The 10,589-nt window shown below is 55.6% G+C and overlaps 1 protein-coding gene across 2 annotated transcripts in view; it reads right to left on the minus strand.

Moving 5' to 3' along the window:
- The window catches only part of TMEM44 (transmembrane protein 44), a 34,507-nt gene extending 24,782 nt beyond the window's left edge, over positions 1 to 9,725 (minus strand). For both annotated transcript variants that reach the window (XM_030329942.1, XM_030329940.1), the window contains exons 1-5: positions 9,589 to 9,725; positions 6,310 to 6,436; positions 4,501 to 4,594; positions 3,282 to 3,448; positions 3,013 to 3,099 (exon numbers count right to left, since the gene is read on the minus strand). In XM_030329942.1, the coding sequence (XP_030185802.1) occupies positions 3,013 to 3,099; positions 3,282 to 3,448; positions 4,501 to 4,594; positions 6,310 to 6,436; positions 9,589 to 9,725 (612 nt within the window). The remainder of the gene's footprint in view (positions 1 to 3,012; positions 3,100 to 3,281; positions 3,449 to 4,500; positions 4,595 to 6,309; positions 6,437 to 9,588) is intronic.
- Between the last annotated feature and the right edge of the window lie 864 nt (positions 9,726 to 10,589).

Here is a 10,589-nt window from a genome sequence, read left to right on the forward strand (position 1 = left end):
GCTGAAGACTGGGACTGGCTTGCCGACTGGATATACAGCAGGTCTTTGTCCAGCACATGTGGGCTTCGTCTGGCTGGTCACACAGAACTCAGGGTGGCTACCCGGCGAAACCATTGCGGGGCGCTCGAAGCAGGACGTGCGTCAGCTCCTGCAGCAGCGACGGGTCCCAGTGCTGCCAGCACAACCCCATACTGGTCAGCGGGTGGGTCATGCCCCTTGCTCTGTTCAAGCACTCCTGAAAGAATGGAAACTTCTTCCACCAAAGCCACCCAGCCTTCTGCTCCTCAGCACCCCCAGCAGGGGTAAATTAGAAGCAGCTTCTGGGGGATCTAGGGTTCAAGGCCATGCTGGCTAGGCTGCTTAGAACACCCCAAACCCTGCTGAGTTTCTCTGTAATAAGGGGACCCTAGCTCTGGGTTCTTCTTTATGGAACCAGAGATACTCAAGGCTGGCAGTGCCTCAGAGATTGCCCAACCTTATCCTTAATAGAATCTAACTCTATCTTCCTGCCAAGGGGCCATCAGGCTTGAATGCCTTTAGTGATGGGGACTCCACTAGCTCCTAAGGCAAGAATAACAATACTAATTGCTCTCAATATGCCAGAAGCCATGCAAAGCATCTAACCCATAACTGGGATGTGGACCCCCCATAACCTCTCTCCACTCTTGGTTTTGCTTCTATTTCCCAAGACCACAGAGAACAAAGCTGCTCTTTCTGCCCCCAAACGGCTCTTCTGGTTCCTGCATCCATAAGCTTCTTTTTTTCCAGACCAGATTATGTCGCTTGCTATCATCATCATTATTATTATTTAAATGTTCATTTATTTCTTTTGAAAGAGAGGGAACACACATGCATACGCACACAAGTGGAGGAGGGGCAGAGAGAGAGAGAGAGAGAGAGAGAGAGAGAGAGAGAATCCCACGCAGGCTCTATGCCGTTAGCCCAGACTCCGACTCAGGGATCCATCTCACAAACCATGAGCTCAGGACCTGAGCCAAAATCAAGAGTCGGTCACCCAAACGACTGAGCCACCCATCCAGGTACCCCTTAGGTAACTCATTTGAGAGCCGACCATGAGCAGGCTCCCAGCACCTGGAATACAGGGGAAATAAAACAGACAAGACCACTGTTCTCATGGCGCTGATGTCCTACCTGGGACCAACTTGGTAAATAACTGAAGGAGCTAATTTCAGGTTGTGACCAAGGCCGTGAATAAAATGTAGTGGAGTGAAGGTCAGTGGTGGGGCTGGCCTGGGGCTATGTTAGGTGGGTGGTATCAGGGGTTGAACTGCGTTCCCCTCTCTCAAAAGATGTTGAAGTCCCAACCTCCAGAGCCTGTGAATGTGGCCTTCTTTGGCAATAGGATCCCTGCAGATGATCACGTTAAAGATGAGGTCATTAGAGTGCACCCTCATCCAGTATGACCGTGTCCTTATGAAAGGGAAGCCTGGGCACAGACACGACCAGAGGGAAGGCCACGTGAGGACACACACAGGGAGAAAGAACGCCATGCGGACACTGGAGTTGCGCAGTTACGCGGCCATCAGCCAAGGAACTTCCAGAAATTTAGAAAGAGGCCTGGAAGAGATCCTTCCCTAGCGCCTTCAGAGGGAGCGTGGCCCTGCGGACACCTTGATACTGGACTTCTGGCCTCTAGTACTTTGAGACAATACGTTTCTGCTATTCAAAGTCTGTGATACTTTCTAATGGCAGCCCCAGGAAACTAATACAGCCAGGCACTGTACCAGCCCCTCTGAAGGTGTTCACGTGACGCAGCTTCGAGCCCCACCGTCCCAGGGGCTCCCCACTCTCCCCTCCCTTGATCCGGAGGCAGCGCCTTTGCTGGGAGGCCCCGTCACCCGTGAGGTTTCTGGCCATGACAGCACAGGCATCAGCTTCCTACCAATGATCAACTAAGCACCTGCCCCCCATACCCCCCAAATCCTGGAACTGCTGTTCAATGATGCTCTGGGGCAAGCGGTTTCTTTAGACCTAGTGATGGCCCATCACGTTTCCTGTGTTAGGCCTGGCCATTATTCCTGTCGGGGAGGCCCTCCCGGCACAGCAGAGCAGTTCTGCACACACACGATATCTTGCTCTTCCTGCCTCAGTGGCTTTTCCCGCCTGCTCTCCGCTTTCCCTCCCTCACCTCTGCCTCCTCCAATCTCGCCTTCCCTTCAGAGCCAATGGGAAGCGTCTCTGGCCCCGTCCACCAGGCAGTGTGAAGTTTTCACCCTCACTCATAGGAATAGCATAGGAGCCTTCTCTCCCTCTTGCGAACCCCCTAACATCTGATTCTTTCTTCGAGCATTAAAATAACCTGCTTTTGGGGCGACTGGGTGGCTCAGCCGGTTGAGCATCCAACTCCTGATCTCAGCTCAGGTCATGATCTCATGGTTCTTGAGATCAAGCCCTGAGTAGGGCTCTGTGCTGGCAGTGTGGAACCTGCTGGAATTCTCTCTCTCCCTCTCTCTCTCTCAAAATGAATAAATAAACATTTAAAATATTCTGCTTTGCATTTCCATGTCTTCCATGAGACTGGGAGCTTCCCAAGGGTAAGCACAGCATCTCCCGTCACATCTCCAGTCACATCTCAAGTCTCCTACAGAACTGGCCAACACAGGGCTTTCCTCACCCTGGATGCCTGGACAGGATCTGCAGCAAAATGCTCCCAGATGGAACCCCAATACCTGTAGGATTCTCTCCTCTAAAACCTTCTCGTCTCCTAGTGGAATGTTTGTTTATCGGACCCCAATGCCTTCTTCCTGACAGCCTGCCTTTCCTTTGCTCTGGAGAGACCTCAGTGGGCTCCCCTGTGAGAGGCTCTCGCAGACCTCAGGACCTCCCCTGGGTGGGCGGCCCACCCCCTGCACGTGCACACATGCACACATGCACACATGCACACACACGACACAACCCCTCCACCCCAGGACTCGGGAGCTCGGAAGACGCTCCCAGATGCCCTAAGACCCGCCATGGCGACCCACAGCCCCAGCCCCGACCCAGCCTCACGATTCTGGAGAGCGGGGGGATTCGGGAAGCCCAGGAGCCGAAGGCAGCGATAGCACCCAGCAGGTAGCCGAAGATTTCAGTGTTGTCCTGAGGGAACAGGTGATACACTCAGCGCCCTGAGGAGACAGCCCATCCTTTCCCGCTTTTAGTACTTTCTGGCTAGGGCTGCCCCTGCCCCTGCCCCTGCCCCTGCCCAGGGCATTTGTTGGGGCTGTGAAGAGGGAAGGGAATGCATATCCCCACAACCTCCTGGGCAGGCTCGGCCTCACCTGCAGCAGGCTCTCCAGTAGCCTCCGCTGGGGCCCTCGGACAGGGCCTGACGCCTTCCGGACGGCGGCCCAGAGAGCCCAGCCTGGCCCCAGGCTCAGCGGCAGGGCCAGAGCAAAGACACTGGCCCTGAGCCGCTGCCTCCTCTTCCTCTCCCGGGAGCCCCGACCTGCAACAAACACCAAAATCCCACAGGCCCCTGGGGTCTAGAACTCAACGGAGAGCTGCATCTCCGGTGTGCGCCCATCTCCGATGCCAGAGCGGGTTCCCACGTTGCTCGACAGGCCAGATCCTCTCCACCCTTCAAGGCCCCGTAGCTCTGCCACCCCGTTGGAGGAATCTTTCCTCCCCACCACCTCATCCCACCCACTCGCACGACTGGCGCTCTTCTCCTTCCTCGGCCCTCAAAGCATTTTCTTTTCACACGTGTCTGTGCACACAGAGTTGCCTCTGCGAGACTGGAACTCCCCGAGGGCCGGCAGTTTCTGTAATCTCCACAGAGCCTGGCACAGAGCTGAACCGGCACAGCTTTGGAGAATGCATCACGGTGTTTGTGCCAGGGCCTGAAGCTGTGAGCCAAAAAGGAGCACGGTCTTGGAAGTCTCCTTAAAATATGAGACAGACAGTCCTCCAAGAACTGTAGTAGGAACACGTCTCCTCTGGGCAGCGCTGAGCAGCTTGGGGATCTTACGTTACCCCACTGATGCAAGCACTCCCCTTTTGCGCCACGGCGGGGGCACACGGCTGCCCCTTCTCAGAACGCCCGGTCCGGCATACTCAGGGCGACCCATCCTACCTCAGTAACTTTCAGCCCCCACTCTGCCTGAGGTGGCCTGCGCCCATTCCTGGCATCCATTTCTGGAAGTTACGGGGCTGTGTTTGGCCAACCCGGGTTCACAAACTGAGATATCACTGTTCATTCCCCGAGTCATGCACACACATCCTCCTGGCCTTCGCTCATGCTGTTCTTTTCACCTGGAATACCCTTCCCTGCGGCCCCTGATCTAACGTCACATCCTTCCCTCTGGTTGCCCACGGTGTGCACGCACCTCCTCGCAAGCTGCGTTAATGACCGTTTAGGGCCCCGTCTCTCGGCCCTGGGTGGGGTCTCCGAGCTCATTCATGTGTCCGTGCCTGGCAGGGGCCCAGCTGAAGCCTGACAGGGGGTAGGCGCTTGGCGCACTGATGAATGAAGACAGGAACAGATGGCCACACACTCACCCAAATTAGACTTCAACTTGGAGCCGCAGACCGGGAAGAGGATGAACACAAAGTTTACCAAGTCAACAGCTGCTAGGTAGGCACCCGTGAAAACCTGGGGGCAAAGGAAATAGAGTCATGGCGTCCAAACATTCTCCAGCAATCACAGCACCTGTCATCCTGGATCTCCTCTGCCCCTGATGAGGTACTTCCTCCGAAGCCGCCTGCCAACCCCAGGAAAGGCTGGTCATCACCTCTATTTGCCTGACGAGGAGAACGGGGCGCTGAAACGAGCAATCCCTTACGTGGAGGCCCATCGGCAGAACCCGCCCTCTACTTCCCATGCTGCGCTCTTTCCGGTGCACGGTTACTCTTTGCTGTGTGACTCTGGCCCAACCGCTGGACTTTTCTGGGCCTCTGTTTCATCGTCTGTAAAACAGGGGTAGTCATGGTGCCTCTCTCAGTGCTAAGCAGATTACATGAAGCACTACAGGGAAAGTGCTTAGACCAGCACCGGCAAGCAGGAAAGCACAAGGCTCCTACCCACAAACGCACCAGCTACTATGCCAGTGTAACAATGGTGAGGAGCAAACTCTGGAGTCTGGATCTTGCCACTGCTGCTTACTGGATCCTTCCCAAAGTTGTTCAGCCGCTAAGTCTGAGTGTCCACATGTGTAAAACAGGGATAAGGAGAGAGCCTATGTCCTAAGATAATTCGAGGATTAAATGAGTGAATGCATGACAAGCCCTCATTGCCAAGCACGTAGTGAAGGATTTTTTTTTTCTCTTTACATTTATTTATTTTTGAGAGCGACAGAGACAGAGCACAAGTTAGGGAGGAGACACAGAATCCGAAGCAGGCTCCAGGTTCTGAGCTGTCAGCACAGAGCCCGACGTGGGGCTCGAACTCACGAACTGTGAGATCATGACCTGAGCCGAAGTCAGACGCTCAACCCACTGCGCCACCCAGGCGCCCCCGCAGCGAAGGATTTAATAAACATCAGCTACTATTCTTGGACTCGGGCTGAGCATCATTGGGTTCCAGCAGCCAATGAGAATGGGCACCCAGAATGAAAGGTGGTTTGTTTGTGAGACAATACTGTTTGAAACAGGGTCTAGAACTCCCAGGTGTGTGTCCCGGCCATGAGGCCGCCTTCCTCCATGTCTACCTGGGTGGGTGCCAGCCCCATGAGGTGCCTCTCCAGGGCACATTCCTTTGGGATATGTGTTTTGGGACAGGCCCCATCTACACAGGTTTGAGGGCCTAGACTTCAGAAGAGCTTGCAACTGTTTCTCACTTGCCCCAAGGCCTGCATTACCACTTGGGAAAGCACTCAGCCACCCCTGTTTGAACTGAGGCTGGGCTCCAGGCTCTAAAAACAATGACCACAACAATCGCTACTTATGGAGCATCTACGATGTGCCAGCTGCTGTTTTAAGGGATGGGGATACGGTAGTGAACACAAAGTTTTGCCCCTGGAGAACTGGCACACTAGTAGTTCAATGAGCAACAGACACACTCAGTAAAATAGATGGTGTATTGAGGGGGGGGGTCCGCTTTGGGAAAAAACGGAGCAGGACGAAGGATTCCGGAGAACCTGCGGTAGAGGGAGGGCACAAGTCTACACGAGTGCTCTGGTTAGGCCTCATCGAGAAGGTGACTTTTGAGCAAAGACTTGAAGGAGGTGAGCAGTGAGCCCTGTGGCTATCAGGGCAGGGGCACTGGGCAGGGGCAGACAGACCAACAGGGGCGCGGGCATGAGGTGAGATCGTACCTCAATGGTGAGGGAACTAGACAGAAGCTACTGTCACCCTGTGGGCCCTACGCACCTGGATCGTGAGCTGTCTGGCCAGAATCGCTCCGATGGTGTCACACAGGCTGGTCAGGAGGCAGCATGCCGCGCACAGCGCTGACTGGTCCCGTCCAGATTTCTTTGTACACCTCAGATAGAGAAGCCTGTGGTGACAGACGGAGGTGTGGATGGGTATGGACGGAACGCGGGAGCCATCAGTGGGTTCCCAACGCAGGTGTCTGCAAAGGGCAACTGTGATTTTGTGTCCTCGTGAGGCACTCTCTCCCCCAGATATTCAGCAGGTATTTCTGAACTTAGTTTACAGATGGGAAAATAAAGGATCAAAGACTCCAGAACCAGCCCGTGGCAGGAGCCAGACCTGCCTCTCTAACGAAGAGGCATTTCTTTCCTCCTACAAATCTGGCCAACTCAAGTTCATGACCCACCACTCAATGCTAACAAACTAGCTATGGGGTTTTATTTTTTGAAAGGAAGCTTGTGGGTTATAAAAGTAACCCAATCACTGTGGTTAACTGCAGAGTACAGTTAATTGCCTAAATTAAAAAGGCAACTTGTTTCTTTTCAATTCAAGTGAAATCCTGCTAAGGAGTTCATGTGTGCAGTGGGGCGGCTGGGCTTTTGCTGGCCCTTGTCAAGTTGAGCATGTTCTTTTTTTTTTTTTTTTAATTTTTTTAATGTTTATTTATTTTTGAGACAGAGAGAGACAAAGCATGAAGGGGGGAGGGTCAGAGAGAGGGAGACACAGAATCTGAAACAGGCTCCAGGCTCTGAGCTGTCAGCACAGAGCCTGACGTGGGGCTTGAACTCACGGACCGCGAGATCATGACCTGAGCCGAAGTCGGCCGCTTAACCGACTGAGCCACCCAGGCGCCCGGAGCATGTTCTTAACATACACGGAGAGCAAAACTCCTCGAAGATGCCATGGCACTTTGGGCTGACCTCTCCCTAGAGTCGCCCACTGCTGGTCTCTCTCCCTTATTCCCCTCTTCCTGCCCCACCCCACTCCCCTAGAACAAGCACAGAAAGGCACAACAGGATGGAAGGAGTCAGAGGTCGCTCAGAAACACCTGATCAGATCTCAGAAACACTTTGTTCTAGATGTTTCCATGTTACATATCTGGGCCGGGATAACTGCACTTCTTGTTTTATTTCCATCAACCACAGGGTGGTACTCACTCCTCACGGTTAGACTGTTTGCCTGGTTCTGAGGGTCGGCCCTTGGGAGCAGGGGACGGGGATGGAAGGCTGCTGGGTTCCAGAACATTTCCTGATCTGCCAGACGAAGCCCAGAGCTCACAGTGAGAACAGCAACCTTTCATCTAGGCCCTGGGCTCCTGGCACCAATTCAAAGCCTAAGAGTGAAGGCTCTAGAGACTCTCTGAGTTGGATTCAGATTAGAAATAGTTTATTTCAGGGCGCCTGGGTGGCTCCGTCGGTTGAGCGTCCGACTTCGGCTCAGGTCATGCTCTCACGGCTCATGAGTTCGAGCCCCGCGCCGGGCTCTGTGCTGACAGCTCAGAGCCTGGAGCCTGCTTCTGATTCTGTGACTCCCTTTCTCTCTGCCCCTCCCCTGCTCATGCTCTGTCTCTGTCTCTCAAAAAAACAAAGGCTTAAAAAAAAAAAAAAGAAAAAGAAAAGAAATAGTTTATTTCAACCCTCCCATTAGAGAGTGGAGAAAAGTGAGGCCAATGGTGACCAGCTGAGTTAATGGCCGACCCTCTGGCTTCACACGTGGAGGCTTTCTCTGTACCCTGCTGTTCTTTAGCCATTTCCCCAGCCCTCGGGTCAGGGATCCGGGCTAACCCTACCCCAGGCCACACACAGCTCGGAGGATATACATTCCCCAAGGACAAGAGGAGGCTCAGGGATGGCAAAGTCCTGACGACAGATGGGTGTGTCCAGACCTGAGGCAGGCTGAAAAAGCAGATTCGGCTCTCATCAGACTGACTGGCTAGGCATTCTCAACGTTTATTTATTTTTGGGACAGAGAGAGACAGAGCATGAACGGGGGAGGGGCAGAGCGAGAGGGAGACACAGAATCGGAAACAGGCTCCAGGCTCTGAGCCATCAGTGGCTGGGCATTCTCAACGGAGTTACCTAACCTCTCCCACCTTTAGTTTCCAGCTCAGGAAATGTCTAATACTGCTGACTTCAGGGCGGCTGTGAGGACCAAATGAGAGAACGCACAGAGAGTGGCTCGTTGGTGTCCACCTCTGATCTGGACAGTTTAATCCTCACAAGTGTGCCCCTTTCGAAAAGGGTCTGGCGGTCCGGTTCTTTCCATTCGCTAGGGCAAATTAGTAAAGCTGTCAGAACCTCCAGCTTCCTGGGGGGGGGGGGTAAATGGGAGTAATAACGGTCCCTCCCTCGTGGGGTTGTGGCAGGGAAGACATGAGCTAATAAATGCAACACTAGGCCCACGTTAAATGTTCCAAGTGTCTTTTCATTTGCGTTCCAATGACTGGGTAGGGGGGTTGCCAGATCTCCGCAACAATATCAAATATCATCTTAAGAGTGCCTAAGATGAGCAGGTGCCAACCTCCCCCGGGATGCTGATCCTTTCTCCTCTGCCAGGGAATACTTGGGTTGCACCAGCTTGGGACAGGGTGCCCGAAGATCTGGAGGCCCTCTTTAGCCAGACTTCATAGAACCCAGGTTATGGTGACCACCTGGCCAGATGGCTCCAGGTACTGGCCAGAATCAGATCACAGCCAGTCCCCCTACCCAGATCAGAGGGCCTGGGGTAAAGGGAGGCCAGAAACGCCAAGAGCCTTGTCCAAGGTCCTTGCCCTCTGCCAAAGGTTGGTGGCAGGACAGGAGCAATAATAAGGATGTATAATGAGCACATACTAAGAGCTTTACGGAAACCTACTCATTTAATCCTGCCATCCGTCCCATCAGTTATTAACCCCGTTTAGGTGAGGAAAATGAGGCTCTGAGGCTTTACAGCTTGCCCAGCTCACACCTCCGGTCGATGGAGAAAGGGTGACAATAGAACCCAGGACTCGCGGCTGCCTTCGAGGGCTCCACGCACCGCACGACCCGGCCTCTTCCTACTGGCCCACAGCCCAGCCTCCCCCTCCCTGTGCACGGAATCCGGAAAGAAGTCCTATCCGACTTCAGTCCACAGCGGAAGGGTCGTTTCGATCCTGGCACCGCGCCGCCTCCTGCCTCCCCGCTTTATGCCCCCTTCCCTCCAGGTTTCCAGGAGGGAGTTGGCGGGAGGCGTCGCCCCGCGCCCCCCGCCTCAGACCCGGCCCCCTCCCCCGCGCCGCCCGGTCCCAGTCCCCATTACAGCGCGTGGGCGGCGATCCAGCAGGAGGAGGCGCAGATCCACAGGCCGAAGGAGATGCAGACGCGGTGGCGGGCGAAGCAGCGGTCCAGGTAGTCCCAGTCCCAGAGCGCGGGCGCGGGGCTGGCCGCCTCCCCCATGGCTCGCTGGCTCCGCCCGGCCCGGGCCCCAGCCTCCCGCGTGGCCCCGCCGGGGCGCAGCCTCCGCGCGCCCCCTTTCCCCGGCCCGGTGCCCCCGCGGCGGCGGCGGCGGCCCCGGCCCAGCGCACGTCCGCGGCCGGGAGACGGGCGCTGGCGGCGGCGGCGGAGGCGCGAGGGAAAAGTTTCCGGGACCGCGCGGCTCCCCACCCGGCGCGCTATTGTCGGGGGTCGGCGGGCCGGAGGCCGCCCCCCAGCGGCGGGAGCTGGGAGCGGCCTCGGCACAAAGGCTGCGGCCCCAGCCCCCGCTCCCCGACAGCGGTGGCGGCGCCGCTCGCAGACCCCTTGCGGTCTCCCGGCGGCCAGGGCCGAATACCGTGACCTGCCCGGCCACGGTAAGGCGCTTTGTCCGCCCATTAGTGCGCCCCATTTTCTGAGCCGAACAGTACACATGCTTCGCGCCTGACGCAGCTCTTGGGTGCTGGGGATCCCGGGCGTGAGCGGCTGGTCTGATCCTTCAAAAGGTACAAAAGAAAGGGGGGGGGGGGGGGGGGCGGCAGAAGGATACAGCCCCCTCCCCCCCCCAAAGCATCTTCTCCCACTCTCTGGTATGAAGGCGTCAACGGCACCCTCCACCCCCACTCTAGTCGCCCAAGCCGGACTTCCAGAAGTCACCCTAGAAGATGCCCCCAGGAGGCCAGTGGTCTTGGCCGTCATGCTGTCCCATCCAGCCACGTTGCCACACAGTCCTGGCAGGCAGAGCTGTTCTTGAAAACAAGCTATTGTAATTTTAAAATGTCCTTGTTGATTTTAGTAAGTTTGCTTAAAGAAGGTGACCCCGTCATTTCGTTATTTTCGTTGTTAAAA

The sequence above is a fragment of the Lynx canadensis genome, chromosome C2 (assembly GCF_007474595.2).
Source record: "Lynx canadensis isolate LIC74 chromosome C2, mLynCan4.pri.v2, whole genome shotgun sequence".
Taxonomy (NCBI): Eukaryota; Metazoa; Chordata; class Mammalia; order Carnivora; family Felidae; genus Lynx; species Lynx canadensis.